Source organism: Notothenia rossii, assembly GCF_949606895.1.
Source record: "Notothenia rossii genome assembly, chromosome: 4".
NCBI lineage: Eukaryota > Metazoa > Chordata > Actinopteri > Perciformes > Nototheniidae > Notothenia > Notothenia rossii.
This window is the reverse complement of record NC_136902.1, coordinates 76,439,284-76,455,136: the sequence shown is the minus strand read 5'-3', so window position 1 is coordinate 76,455,136 and position 15,853 is coordinate 76,439,284. Positions and strand designations below refer to the sequence as shown.

Here is a 15,853-nt window from a genome sequence, read left to right as displayed (position 1 = left end):
TCCTATCATCTCTTGACTGAAAAAAAAAAAGAGAAACATAAATGCCTGCCTATGCTCCAGCTATCTTACATTAACCTTTATTCAGCCGGGCATGACACGTTGGAAGTTATCAGTAAACACACGTCTACCACTTTGTTCCTCTGAGCTGGATGTACCACAGGCTGATGTTAGCTGATATGGTTGCAGTTTGTTTGACAGCAAAATAAACCTTTGTAATACTTTGCCAAACATTTTGCAATAGGTGCTCTACCTCCACTGAGCTGTTATATTTGTATGTTATCATTTCACATGATTTATCCCAGTGAGCGTTTGGTGTAAGCTGCTGATTAGGATTCATCAGACATACACTATTAAATGTGCATAAAATGATGCCTTATTATATTAGTGGATCCTCCACTAATTGTCTGTCATTTTTTTTAAAATACCATGAAGAGCATTCCGTCTCATTCAGTGCAACTGTAAAGGACAAAACATGCTTAAGGATATACTTCTTATTTATTACAAAGTGTTTGCAAATATTTCATAAACATTAAACATCTAGTAGCAATTTAAGTTTTTCTTACGCAATGTATAAAATAATCCATTGAGGTTTTGTCTGTTATGAGATGCAGAGGTTTGCGTTCTGTTCCAGTTTAGGGCTACTTCCAGTCTATTGTTAATCTTTATGATTGATGCAGCTTTAAAGAAGACGGTAGCACACAAAAACAAACTCATTATAAAAAGTACTTCAGGCAGTTTTGGTTTGATTTAATAGTTAGATTGAGTAGACCATATTTTATGACTTCTGTCTTCCTGGGGTTATTTAACATATGGAGATTTGTTTTTTTTATGGCATTAAGATTTTAAATGGCTTTCTCACTGTTAATGTACTAAAATGGCTATCAGTGCTCCAGGGTAAAAGGGGGGGAGAGAGAGGGAGTGTGTTAAAGCTATATTCTCTTGTTCTTCTCTATTTCCAGACTCTATTAAAAACTAGATGGGTAACAACTTACTTTACCAATGTTTTAAATTAATGTAAATATGTCTTTATAAGAAAAGTTGTTCTTTAATGCTCTTTTATTGGCTTGTAACTTTAACAAATGTTGACACACTGTATGAATGCTTAATAGAGGTGGCTAAAGGGATGAGAGGGATGAAAGTGACCTACTAAACCTAAACAAAAGATTATCTCTTATCCTCTGATCTAATTTTCTATGCAATTACAAAAGACAATCTTTAAGACCAGCCTCATTTAATAAAATGAGTTTACTGAAAATTAGCATGACCTAAAAAATCTGATAAAAAATTGTTTTCGGTGAAATCCCCCATGTGTAACAATCTGAAGTGTCTGTGAAATATGATTATGAAACTGTTGGTTTGGCTGTAGCTGTAATAAGCGACAGAAGGGAGAAAAGATTAAAAGGAAACTTCAATTCGTCATAAGCAACATGGCAGCGTGAAGTGACAGTCACCCTATCTTTCAGAGCTGCTGCCTTTTGAAGCTCGCACTGATGAGAAGAACCGTCTATGTGCACAAACGTGGAAGATACGTTGTTTGTGATAAACTGACCAAAAAAAGAGAAGCCCCAAATAGAGCTGCTGCTGCGACGTGCCTCTGCGTTTATATTTGAGGTTTTTACTTATTATGAAATCGTTTTTTTACATATTCTGGCCACACTAGTAATGCTTAAGAAGCACAACATTGAAACTCAAACGTTATAAATCATGCAACACAGCTAATAGAGAAAAACAGCAAATGTCAGAAGCTGGAAGCAGCACATTATGATACATTTGGTTGTTAGCATTTGAACCCCCTGGAAAAGAACAGTTTCCATTTAGAAAACTTTCAATACTATGTGTCTTGTTCAAGGAGAATGGTAATCATTGAAATCTGCACAACTTTGTCTCCTGCTGTAACAATGCCTGAATCCTGTTGTTGCCGAGGTGGTGCTGCAGTCCGTCGTGATTTAAGTAATTCCTCTACTTACTAAAATAGCAAATCTTACTTGTCAGCACCCACATGTACCCATCAACCCACATGAGTTGTATTATGTCTCCAGGGTGTGGGCCTAGATGGAAAGAGGACAGGGGACTATGGAAGTGAAGGATGCTGGTATTCTAAATAAAAAGCACAAAGGAGTACAAGACATGCAGAGATATACTGAAGCTGTTGTTTTGCTGTTAGTCTCTGTTCAGAGTGACATTTAGAGTTATTTCTTGTGGCAGTATTGATTCTGCCTCTGTGAAAATGGCTGGTTTGTGTGAGTTAGTTAAATCCACAAATCTCTCCTCTCTCTGTTGTGTCCTCTTTCCCCAGAAACCAAGGCGGAGCTGGAGGATCTCATGGCAGACATCAAGAAGTTGGCCAACAAAGTACGCTCCAAATTAAAGAGTGAGTATATATAATTATTCAGTTTTCAATTGCTGAAGCTAACGTAAAATAGTATGTTCAGTAGTTAATGAGTTGCATCTGGACTTCTCAGCGTGAGCCAGCTCCATACAGACTTTGTTACACATGTTTACTTCAAAATACTCCCCAATAACTCTTCCCAAGTTAATTTTAGACCAGGAGCTTTGACGTTTGGCAAAATAGATTAAGTATCTCTTCTTCAATTTTCACCCAGAGGTGGTATATCACTTTTTAGAGTTATCTAATATCTAAGGTATGTAAGGGGGTCTCCCGCTATATTTTGCAGAGTAAAACTTAGTACATACAGAGATGCTTTGTGAGATATAAATGATTTTACAATATATAGATATAGGGAGGTTCCTACCACCAAAGTTGAAAACTAATCGACAGAAACTTAATCCACTATTTCCTTCATGAGTGTTTCATAATGAAATCACAAGGGGTAACAATAGAGAGACAGGGAACTGTAGCTTCTGACAGCTAGCATACAACCTCAGTTAAACTCAGTGAAGAGTCTGACTTGCTTCAGAGGTGGTGGATGTGGTTCATATGCATGGACACACTTTTGTTCACACTGGTGTGCAAACGTAACACACTAATGTTACGATACTGTGTGCAGGCCTAATGGATGAAGCTGGTCTGAGATCTTACTCCTTGACATACTTATAGTGTTCAGTGTTGTGTGTATGTGCCTACAATTCTGACGCATGTTTCTCTTTCTTCTTTTTCTTTTGGCATATACCAAGAGTTTACCATATTCAAAAGCAAAGCTTCTGTCAATCACATAACCTTTTTTTCCATTACCGTAACTCTCTCCTGTGCCTCCCTAACAGGCTCCGTTGTCAAAGAATCGAGGTCAGGGATAAAAGATCTGTATACAGTATATTTCAGGGAAGTAGAGCATAACGTGATGAGAAAGGGTTGGAAGATAATAGCCCCTTTCTTTCCTACTGCAGGACTAAAGCCATATACTGTATAAACACACTCACACAGTTTCATGTGCTCATACATGTACAGTGGTGCACACAAGTGCTATCAATCAGAGCAGGCTCTGCATCACAGGCTTCTGACGGAGCCACTCCACTCCACATCAGTTGTTGCCACAGGTTACCTTAGTGTGCATGCGTACGTGCTTGCGTAACTACATCCTGGGATAGATCCTCAAGAGGGAACCACGTCATTTACTGTACCTTTTGCCTTGAGATCACTTTCGATCTATGTCATGGATTCAGTGAGTTCATTGACATTTTGGGATGGTTTCAGACATGTGAACATTAGCAAAAGGGACACCCTCAAATTGCTTCAGAAGTTTTTTTACTATTGAAAAATTTGAATTTAAAACATTTCTAAAAGTACTTGTTACTTATAAACTAACTACATTTTCAGTAGGGTTTGAATAAACTTTGTAGGTGAGATGAGCCTGAGTCTATGAAGACACAGATTTAACAAGTTCAACGGGTGGCTTTAATAACTCCCACAATTGTTTTGGCAACTTTTCAATGTTACAAATAATTTAGACTACTTGACTTTGTTTTCATAGTACAGAGAGGAGGTACTTACACAATGAAATGCAGTTTATCTAGATATGAATGTGCAAAAAAAAAAATAGTAACCCAATTATTTATGACAAAGCTCATTATTGTCCGAGAAGAAGGCTATTGCTTTATTGCTATGTTAAACTAAACAATGTGGATATTAATTGTTAGTTAACATATTTACTATATGCTCAGGCTGTTTGCAGACAGGGAGTAGGTTCACTCAGAGCTGCAGGTGTACACATCTCACAAAGGGTCTGATGATGGAAAATGTGCAGGAGCTGGTACAGCCGTCTCATCCCTGTTAAAATGATAGTAACATTGGAATGTAAACGAGCAGGCATTACATCTCTGTATGATTCACATTCAATTTATGATTGCTTCACATGGCCTCACATTGACAGTCTTTAATGTACGCTATTATGCTGGCAGTGGCTCCTCTTCAATTACGTGCTGAGGTTTGAATGTGAGGCAGCAGTAAGGAAAGTGCTGTTCAAGCCGCCATGTGTTGAATTAGAAATTGGTTAGTTTCTACAAAAGAAAACGGTATATTTTTATTTGATCTTATAATGTATCCATATATTTACATTTCTGTATCATCTTTTTTCTTAGATTCGTACTTTTATATGTGATTTTTTTTTATACATTTTGTTGAGGGAGCCTGACATCCAAAAGCATTGCCAACGAGGCTAATCTGTATCTGATGTGCATATATAAAATAACTACAAACTAGATACTAAGATATCTGAAAAACAATTAAGGATTTGTATTACTTACTGAGAGTTATTACTTATTTTAGATTAAAAATTGGTTTTTAATCTCTGTAATCCTAAATCCTAAAACTCTAAGGACACTAAAATCCTCAGTGCAGTTTGTTTCATTCAACACTTTTATTTGGTTTGGTGTAATGAACCTCTAAAGACAACTAACAAGACTGCAGTCATAATGTTTCATTTCATCTTTTTGTTCATTTTAAAAGAGAGCACTCTCGCTGATGTTGAATGCACATTTTATTGTATCTTTGCAGGTATCCAAAACTCCATTGAGCAAGAAGAAAGTCAGAACAAGTCATCAGCTGACCTGAGGATACGTAAGACGCAGGTACAGTTCAATTAAACGTACTTATTTTTGCTCGCCAACATCTGCTTAGAACTGTTTCACTTTTACATGCAGCTCCTCCATATTCCTCTCGCCTTTTAGCATGCTCACTGACTGCTTTGAGTTTAATTCATGTTGTCACTTCAGTGGGAACACACTATATACACAAAACTGACTCAGAGTAGTACTGTAGTATGTATTAGGGAGACACTGACACTGAATGTCATTGTATGTTTGCACCTGCTGCTCATCGGTTAATTTACAATTCAAAGTACTTATTAAGTCGGTGTGTGATGCTGTTGTTCCTCGCTGTGTCTCCAGCACTCCACACTGTCTCGTAAGTTTGTCGAGGTGATGTCAGAGTACAACACCACCCAGTCGGATTACAGGGAGCGCTGCAAGGGACGCATTCAGAGACAGCTGGAGATCAGTGAGTAGACGTGGGAGACTAAACCCTCCACCACCCTCATACTGATGGCACTCGTGATAACACTGTGAGAATTACAGTTACACATCTGCTTCTCTTCCCAGTTATAGTGTTACAGTTTTTTCTAGTTTCTATCAAAACTCATGTGGATTTAGATATTCGTGCCAAAAGCGAGGTGTTATGCATATTTTTCTGAATTATTTTTCTACTTTCTATCGTCCCATTCTTTTAAACATGATATCTTGGAAAGGAAATGTCTTAATATAAAATACATCTTCCAATAACCTTAAGCTTACAGAGGCACTAAATAGATAATAGATCAACACCACTGGGACTTCACCAACTGGTTTTTGGCCTTACATCAATAAGTCATATGTTAATTACTGTAGGGTAATTTCACACAAATCTCTAATAGGATAAAATTATGAACTCATGACATTTTGAACTGACATGACTATAAAATGTAAATTTACTATTTGGTTAAGGCTTACAGTACAAGCGTGATCTACCACATGACAAACCTTCAATGAGGCAGCCACTTTAAATGGGCGGACATTTTTAATCAACTGGGGTCATTTCTGTCCAAAACAGCTGTTCATTTTCATATTTCTCTTTCAACTATTGTGTTAAGTCTGTCTACCTGATATGTCTAAAGGTAAGCCAGTAGTGCTATATACTATTTATACATTTGTGATTGATGTAATATGTTTCTATGACTGGAATTATAGACATGCAAACTACTGCAGCTCAAAATATTAACAACATAATTGGTGTGCTAAAACGTAACCAGCACAACTTTCTGCTAGCGTCATAAACACTTCCCACACATTGTCTTGATAATTCTGTTGGTAAACGTTTTTTCAACAGTCTAAGTAAGCTTAAATGAATTGACACCATCTACTCTACTGGGTATTTGTGCAGTTGGAATTATAAAACCACATGTTCCCCATCGTCTTCTGCAATCTTGTTACCTACAGTTTGTTACATTTATTATTAATGAAAAAAGAGGCTTTAACGTGGTTTGTAAAAAGTTATTTACCTCAGTTCCAGGCCTTTATTGTCCCCAAGGGGACATTTGTCTGACAGGAAAGTATAACAAAGAACACAGACCATAAAATCTCATAAATATGTAACACAAAGTGCAAATATGCTGGAAACAAATGCTTTGGAGTGTAATTTGACAGCATTACATATAACTCAGAGAGTACGCCCAACCATTATCATCCCACCCAAAAAATTGTAGTTGTTGACAGAAATGTAATTATACAGTATTTTCATTAGAATGTTTCTGTTGTAGTGTAGCAAAACAACAAATCTCACACTAAATCCACTTTGCAAAACACGTGCATCACTAAAACCTACACTCATATACTGCACATGCCATGCTGCAGCTCCTCACACTTTGTGTCACACTGTATGCATAATATGAAATGACAGGTATTATCTGCAGGCCCCGAGCTCCTGGACCAGACTCTGACACGGGCCTGTGCCACGACATCTTGGCATGCTGCATCATGCCGGCTCCTGCTGACAGTCCCTGTGATACAGCCACCTTTTACACAAAGCATGCAGAGAAAAACACTATGACTCATTTAGTGGTAATAGCAGAGGGGAGCAGGGGCAGTTAGGATGCAGGGTGCTTGGCACAGACGTAATTTCCTCTGGCCATCTGTCAGACTTGCATCAGGTCTGTGTGTGTGAGCACTGCCCACTAAGTCAAAAGAACAGAAGTGACAACACACAGTACTGTCTGGGGTTAATCAATAAACAAACACAAACGCATCCGCATGGAATTAAAGCACACACGTCTGACTCACTTTCCTCTTGAGCTCATCCCGGTTCATTTGGTGTGTCAGCTGAAGGCGTCACAGGAGGCCTTAGCAGATACGACCTGTCGTCAGGGAAGGGATTACAACACACAGGATGGTGTGGAGACAGAGTGAGAGCACAAAGGAGAGGAAAACTTAGGAGTAATGTGGATTTGCTTTTAATGCATTTGAAGTTTAACAAGCCATCCTCCCTCCCAAATGCTGGATTTTTCTATACATAAAAATAAGAGGGTATACAATTTTTCTTTGGAATAATTTAAGCAATAATGACATGTTAGCTTTCAATAAAACAGTGTAAGCAACCATAAATCCAAGCACTGTCTGCCTGATCTTAATACTGTGTAAAACATGTCCTTAAAACACTGCGGATGTGTGGGTGGGGCAACTTCCTTCCACTTAAGTATAATTGCATGCTAAAAGAGAGGCAAGGGCATGGGTGCCCTGACCCACGACCAATAGCTGTAATTTATCCAGGGAAAGTCTAAAGAGTGCCACATGGGGATTCTGCTTGATTAAAGTTATGTTTTTGGTTTCAAAGGAATCACATTTATCCAGTTAAGCTTTCCTCTTCAGATAACATTGGTCCTGATTTTGACACACTACAATGCCTTTGTGTTATATGACAAGAGAATTGTATTTCTTGTTTTGCCTACCCCTTTGACTTGTTTGTGCGTAAATCAATAGGAGTGTGTCACACACAGAGGGACACCTTGTCTCGTATGTCGGACCCAGTATCGATGTTTACTTTGCTGCTTCACTCAGAGACACAGAGATAAGAGAAACAGCGAAGCGATTCTGTCACATACAGTTAACGAGTCAAGAGAGCAGCATTTTTGCCATTATTTGCATGGAAAACTGTGCCACATTAAACCCAAGTCCAACTGCATTTGCATCTACCCTCACCAAATCTTTTTCTATATTTATTTAGAATTATTTTGACAAAAATGGCTGCACTTATTCTGGTTCTTCTGATACTGTAGTTTCCATGTACTGCGGATACTTCTGTCACATATCTTCAAGTCAAGCCCTTTATTTGCAGAATACAATGTATTATTTAACAGTTTGGATAACTTTGATCCCTTTCTTATCTCATTAATAAACAATGATTGTCATGAGTTTGATACGAAACATTTTTAAAATGGATACCAGGTGATTGTACGGTAATTATGAACCTGGAGCCAGGAGATGACAATCACCAACAGATACCAGCACATCTAAATCTCACTCATCACACTTTGCATCTTGTTATATCCACACAAACATCAAAGCATAAAACTGACATGCTGTGGTTTTATTGGCATCCAGTGGTGACTCCATGAAATAGCACAGCCTTTTAAACCACATGAAGTTTTCGCACGTTTTCATACCATTCAAACAAACCGACAGGATATGAATTAGGGAATAAACTAGGACAGAACATCTGCCTTTTGGCTCTAGCTTCATGTGTAAATTACAAAGTGATAAAAGTTATATCAATCCTCTTATGTAAATCTCGACAAAAAAGTAACACAACAACAGTATCGCATCTAATTTATAATAATTATTTTTAGTTTATTAATAACTTCAAATACCACATATTTATTTACCAGCAGGATGTTGGTCACAGGCATCACAGAGCGTCATTGACATTTGATTGTAATGTTTTATTTCCCTGTGGACACTATGCTAAGAGAGAAACACTCACAATGCAAGGGATAACAACACATTTCCCCTGTATAGCAGAGAAATTGACCTATATGTGTGCAGATGAGATACGATTTCTCATTCCTTTGCTGCTGAAATTGCTGCGAACAAAAGCCTTAAAAAAAAAAACACTCGCCTCTTTCGCGCTGCATGGGTGAACATTTGTGTGGTTTGCAGAGTTCACTCTGTTCCTTAGGGGGCTCACTTCATTTGTGTTACATAACAATGGAAATTAAACAATACTGTTACTGGTAGCAACATAGTATGAGTGATTTAATTGCCCATAAATGCTACGGTTGAAGTGAGACTTCTTGGCGTCATATTCGGCTTCTCGGGGTTTGGGTCTCCATGGTAACAAATAAGAGCCTCCCTCAGAGCCTGTTTGTGTGTGTGTGTGTGTGTGTGTGTGTGTGTGTGTGTGTGTGTGTGTGTGTGTGTGTGTGTGTGTGTGTGTGTGTGTGTGTGTGTGTGTGTGTGTGTGTGTGTGTGTGTGTGTGTGTGTGTGTGTGTGTGTGTGTGTGTGTGTGTGTGTGTGTGTGTGTGTGTGTGTGTGTGTGTGTGTGTGTGTGTGTGTGTGTGTGTGTGTGTGTGTGTGTGTGTGTGTGTGTGTGTGTGTGTGTGTGTGTGTGGGGGAGAAGTGAGATAAATAGGGTAGGGTAGCACTAGAGTGCATTGGTTTGGTTCTACTTCACAATTATTCATGACTCATTGTCAATCCTCTCCATCCTTCATCCCCTAACTGTGACCCTCTTTGATGTTGTAGTTTTAGAGTTAATGATGGTGAGATTCCTTATTATCAGAGAGGCCTGGAGAAAAGGGAAATTATCATTGGTGAACGTTGTATATCACTCCTCGTTGTGTCCTTTCATTTGTAAAACTCTAAAATGTCATAGTTGAACATCTCAAGCCCGCTTCTGAAACAGCAGGACTGCTTAACCACAACTAAATTAAATTCATTCCTTTGATATGGATATGAAGTTTGGATTAGGACATGATAGACATGGCCTAGTATATAAATGCGCTCCCTGAAAAACACATGGACACATGTTCATGCACCGATCAACATTTGAGAGCAGCTTCATCAGTATTCTGTTCATGGAGGCAATCATCTGCTACGACTCCCAAACATCGTCACTCACCATCAACCTACCTGCTCTGCACTGAGGCCTTCATCACACATCAAACAACACAATACACACACTGGTTAGGTCATGAATAGAGGTTTATATTTGCCTTCAAAATCTCCTGGGTACCACAAATGCTGGAGGTCCAGATAGAAAAGGTCGAGCAATATCTGACAGTGACAGCTGTAGCTCCATTGACTTACATTGTGGATGAAAGGGAGTGGTCTGACGATTCACCTTGATTTGGAACTTGACTGTTTGGATGTCAGCAGCTGTGACAACTCATAAATAAGCTAACTTAGCAAAGCTAGTGCTCTTGTAGTAGTTCTGGTGTCTTTTCTCTTTTTCTGTTTTACTGCTGTTTTACTTGTAAAATAATCTTTTGGCCTGTTAAAAGCTCTCAAACGAAACAATCTCAAAGTAAAAAATCCAAGTAACATTTTAAGTACAGAAATGCTTTCTCTAAACAGGAAAAATTTCAACACAGTTTTAATCTCATTTTGACCTCTGAGCTCTTTTAGTTCATGTGTTTGGTTGAACTGCTGAGATTTTATGATGAAAGCTTCCTTCCTATTTTATATCAAACTCCTTCTCCTTGAAATGCAGTTACTCGCAGATGACTTTAAGTCCCTTTTTTGTCTATTACACCTCAGCTCGTCCTGTAAACCAGGTAAAGGCTTGTGAGGGATGCAGGGTGTCTGCACAGGGAGGAGATAGCCCTGTTCTGTTTATTCTGTTTCTCGCCCAACAGAGGATTTAATGTGCAGCTGAAAGATTGGCGATGATGCTGACGGTCTCTGACTCTGACTTACAGTAACAGTGGGGCAGAAATCAAGCACATGAGAAGCAGCTGTGACGGCAAAGTCAGCGCTCGTAAATGTAGCAAAGAGGTGTCAGGAACTTGTTTATGAAGTGGGTCAACTCTCATTGGGGAAATAAAGATGGAAGAGGAGCAAACTCAACAGCAGGAAGATGTGCTGATACATGCTGGGTCGCAGGGATTGAAAGATTGTTTGGTAATTAAGGCAAATTGAAGGTAGTGAAACAGTAGAGGATGTCACTAACTTTGTTTACTCTTAATTAGCTACACACCTGTATGCACACTTTTGCATCAATTGGAGGGGAGAAAATGTCAAAAGATTATCTTCAAACATGAGATTCAGTTAACCGCTACAAGCTGTTCGGATACAAACATGATGTTTCTGACTCAGTATTTTCATCCTGACATTCTTTTGAAGACCCTAATATGCTCTGACGACAGAAAATTACTCAAGCTTGAACAGTAGGTTTTATAAGCTGGAGAGACAGAGATATATTCACAACAGAATACTTAGCTTGCATGGTATTCATTTATTTTGTTCCTAACAGTATTTGTGGTTAATGACACTTATTGTATGTCATGCACAGGGTGAAAGAGGGTATATAGAACAAAAGATTAAATGCAGTATTTAATCGTGAGAAGTTTTGGCTGTATTCCTTGACACCGTATAAGCAAATCCATCCAATTCCACTAATTGGTCTATAGATGAAGAAAAAATAGTAATGAGAGCCCCAGTAGAATTCTAGGTCTGTCATTTTAAAGCCTTGATTGCCCTCATACTGTAATTCTACAAGGAGACCATTTCAGGCTGGAGTTCACTCAGCTGTTCGGCTGTTAGTGTTTAGACAGAGCCGTGTGGATATGACTGAAGATGTGTTGAAGTGTGCATGTGGAGGCTAGTGGTTGTGGGCTTTAACTGAAGCTTGTGGTTGAATAAAAGTCTCAAAACATTTAAGATGCTTGGTTGAATACTGACAAACCTAATACGGATGCACGATGATAGACTAAATAATGGCACTCTGGATTTTTATACCACATCTACCACTGTTCAGAGAGATGCATAAATAAAGAGTTTAAAATGCAATATGATTAATACCAGAGAGACAGATGGATAGAGAGAAAATGGGCATGTGGAAAGGAGAGCCACACAGCATAGTTTTAATTAATCATCAAACAGACGGCTGGGGGGGCGGGGATTGCTATTATCATACAAAGATTTGTTATTTTCTAATGTGGTCTTCGTCAACTGGTTTGGAGAACCTTTAATCGGATGGTATTGCTCCTACACATCTTAAATCCTGAGCTTAAACAGATCTGAATATCCTCATATGGTAAAGCTCTTAACACCTACAGACATGATTTCTACTATGGATGTTTATGGATGTGTGTTCACCATTTTAGCTGGGAGAAACACAACAAACGAGGAGCTGGAGAGCATGTTGGAGAGTGACAACCCGGCTATCTTCACCTCCGGGGTAAGCATGCAATAATGCCAACAAAGCAAATGTTTTAATCTACTTCTATTCCTCTCATAACTCTTTCCATCTGTTGATCCCTTTTAGATCGTTATGGACAATATCACAGAGCAAGCTATGAATGAGATTGAGACACGGCACACTGAGATCATCAAGCTGGAAAACAGCATCAGAGAGCTTCACGACATGTTCATGGACATGGCCATGCTGGTGGAGAGCCAGGTGAAAACATATTCTCTCTACCTACAGCTCTGTGGTTTGGGGCCAAGCCAAATGCATGTCAACACAAACCTGCAAACACATTCATATATTGGCGATACATTATCCAACATGGACGCCACTGACGACATAAATAAGACTTACAAATCCAGTTTGTAGATTTAGAGTTTCTCCCTGTAAGTGGTTTAAAAAAGCGCCTTGGCTAATGCAAAAGTTCGGAAGCAGACTGTGTTCACAGTGGTGAAATCATTAACCAGCCATCCTGCTGCAGCAGCTGCTGCTTCTCCCCGTCGTGAAAATAACTCTTCTTCAGACAGACGCAACTGGCAGACAATTTACATACAAGTTGTAGAGGGTATTTCAGTCAGGAGAGACATGTGAATAAACAAAAGATAAAACATCATTACAACAGATGATATGTGATGATAAATCATGATGAAAAGTCTTCAACGCTTAAATTCTGCAGAAAGGTTTGTAATGGAGGGGCGTCTGCCATGAGGAGCAGCAAGATACTTATAATCACCCGATGATGATACGGCAGATTCTGGGTGGCTGTGACTTAAGAATCTCTGAAAACTGGGCTGAGAAGGGGTGGTTGAAGTGTAACGGCACTAAAAGCAGAGACATAATCTTATTTAATAGAAGACAGCAGAATGATAATAGGCCATCCATGGAGGTGTGTTGCTGTGCTACTGGATAGATGTGACCAGCTGATGAGATCAGCTGATAACATGATTGACAGCCTTGGTTAATCACAGGAGGAAATTATGAGTGAGCATGATGAGAGTAGTGAAAGACAGGATATTTAATAACCTTGATTTTAAATAACCTGCAGGCCTAAGCATACCAAATATTATTCTTCCTCACTGAACCTATACTATTTTCATTAGAGTTAAAGCAGTGGGTTCATCAGTGCTGAGTGTGTGTCCAGAACAGATGTTGGTGCACAAATAATGAATGCCCTTAAAATGAGCTGATAGGAATTTAGTCATTTGGGGATTTATGCCATGAGTCCATTTTTAATTCTAATTCTAATGCTGCATTCAAGAACTGGGGGAAATATGATGTTGGGGTCTTTCAAATTCACTAATTAGCCTTGATTTAACTTGCTGTTTTATAAGAGACTTAAATCATAAACAAACTGTCATTTTTGCAGGGTTTTGTAAATTGAAAACACATAATTCTCCTGGGGAAGATATATTATTATGTTAGAGAACAGAGGCTCTATATACATTGTACGGTGGAACTTGCATCATGCAGTGAGGAGTGCACATCATTGCACGAGTAATATGAAGTTCTCATATAGCTTCTTCATAGACACACATATTATTTTTTTTACGAGTTGCCTTTACTCTTCAGTGAAGTGTCTTGCTTCATGTAAACCTGTATGTCTTGCCTGTATATGTGACTGTGTGATTGTCTTAGCTGAACCCCCACAGAGATTCACTGTTTCCCTCAGAAGAAAATACTCATTCTGAATTATGCAAAAGACTCTGAGAGCCCATGCATAAAAGATAATATGCTAAATGACAAATATGAAAGAAAATGGTTGCATTTAAGTGATTTGAATTATAGCACAATGCAATAGCAGACTTCCCCTCATAATTGAAGTCTTGGAGTGATAATTGTGTGTGTGTGTGTGTGTGTGTGTGTGTGTGTGTGTGTGTGTGTGTGTGTGTGTGTGTGTGTGTGTGTGTGTGTGTGTGTGTGTGTGTGTGTGTGTGTGTGTGTGTGTGTGTGTGTGTGTGTGTGTGTGTGTGTGTGTGTGTGTGTGTGTGTGTGTGTGTGTGTGTGTGTGTGTGTGTGTGTCTTTTTCATTGTGTTGTCACAAATATGAATTCCCTACATGTAATTAGCTCTGTAATTACTAACTTTTCCCTTATTAACAGAGCACCACACATTTAAAGATTATAATTCTGTCTTTTGTTAATTCTGCCTTCCTGAGCTTTGCACTCTCTTTTCTCTCTGCTTTCACAACACTGTCATCACCCCAATGACTCTAAGCTCTCGAGAACAGAGAACAGCGATCCCATCCTAATGCAGAAAGGTAATTTTCGATGATTCCTAATTTGTTCTTTCTTTTTTTATTCTTGAATCACAGTTGCAGTGGGTGCATGAAGAACTGTAAGGATTACCTTAGTTGTCACTAACAATCTTATTTTTTTAACAATCCTCCATCAATGCTTAATTTGAATGGACTTTCTTTATTAATTCATGCTGATTAAAATATGGTAAATCACATTCTGCTTTCACAAATTAAGCAGAGCAGTATGTTTTCCACAGCAGTTTTTCCCATTCTCACACATATTGGCATCAATGTAATTCAAATATGTCAATGTAATGTAATTCTTATGTGGTTGAAGGTGGTATCAATGTGAGCTCTCACCAACACTACAATGACTGCGTCTCTTTTTTATTGTTCAGGGTGAACTGGTGAACAACATCGAGCGAAGTGTGCTGGGCGCTCAAGAATATGTGCAGCAGGCAAAGGACAATATCCCAAAATGCAAAAAGTTGAAAAAGACAGGCAAACGGGTGAGATTGAAAATGCATATTCAACGAACTGACAAATTATTTCCTTTCTCCCTTTCTGCTTCCCCTTCTCTCTACTTCTCATTCTCACCCATTATTCCTCCCTCCCTCCCCTCCTCTCCATCTGTATCCATTCCTCTTTCTACTCCTGCCTCCATATCTGGCTCCCTCTTTCTTCTTCCTGTCTGCATGTCTTCCACACCTCCTCTTTAACTAACCTCTCCTAGGGGGAAATGATAGACCGCATAGAGTACAATGTGGAGCACTCAGTAGACTATGTGGAGAGGGCAGTATCAGACACTAAGAAGGCGGTTAAATACCAGAGTAAAGCCCGGAGGGTGAGTCTCATGAAAACCACGAAAAAATGCATGTGCACAGACTTGCTATCACATGAATAAATCAATTATGATCGTTGCATGTATTGTTGGCAGTGTGTAACTGTGGACAGAGTGTGTGCATGTGCCATGGTGAGCATTTGTGTCGTGAGTGTAATCTACATTTTCTACAGCAGTGATTTCAAACCAGGGGTATGTGTTCCTCAGGGGATCTAGCTGCAGTTTCCAAGGTATAACCTATATCTAAAAACAAAATAACACAACTGAAAAACCACTTGCTGCTGAGAGTTTGTGAAATCTGATAATTAAGCAGTAGAATGGGCTAAATAAATAACTTAAAGAAGGGATGCAGTTTTTGAATGTCCAACATGAACCTCCTTGTCAGAT

At 38.9% G+C, this 15,853-nt stretch overlaps 1 protein-coding gene across 7 annotated transcripts in view; it reads left to right on the top strand.

The window, feature by feature from the left end:
* Window positions 1-15,853, top strand: part of stx1a (syntaxin 1A (brain)) — a 46,145-nt gene that overhangs the window by 27,557 nt on the left and 2,735 nt on the right. For 2 of the 7 annotated variants that reach the window (XM_079679610.1, XM_079679609.1), the window contains exons 4-9: window positions 2,297-2,371; window positions 4,952-5,025; window positions 5,344-5,452; window positions 12,307-12,380; window positions 12,468-12,602; window positions 15,024-15,134. In XM_079679610.1, the coding sequence (XP_079535736.1) occupies window positions 2,297-2,371; window positions 4,952-5,025; window positions 5,344-5,452; window positions 12,307-12,380; window positions 12,468-12,602; window positions 15,024-15,134 (578 nt within the window). Of the gene's footprint in view, window positions 1-2,296; window positions 2,372-4,951; window positions 5,026-5,343; window positions 5,453-12,306; window positions 12,381-12,467; window positions 12,603-14,700; window positions 14,724-15,023; window positions 15,502-15,853 lie in introns of those variants that run through there. The other 5 variants (XR_013807932.1, XM_079679613.1, XM_079679608.1 and 2 more) reach the window with 5 other exon arrangements.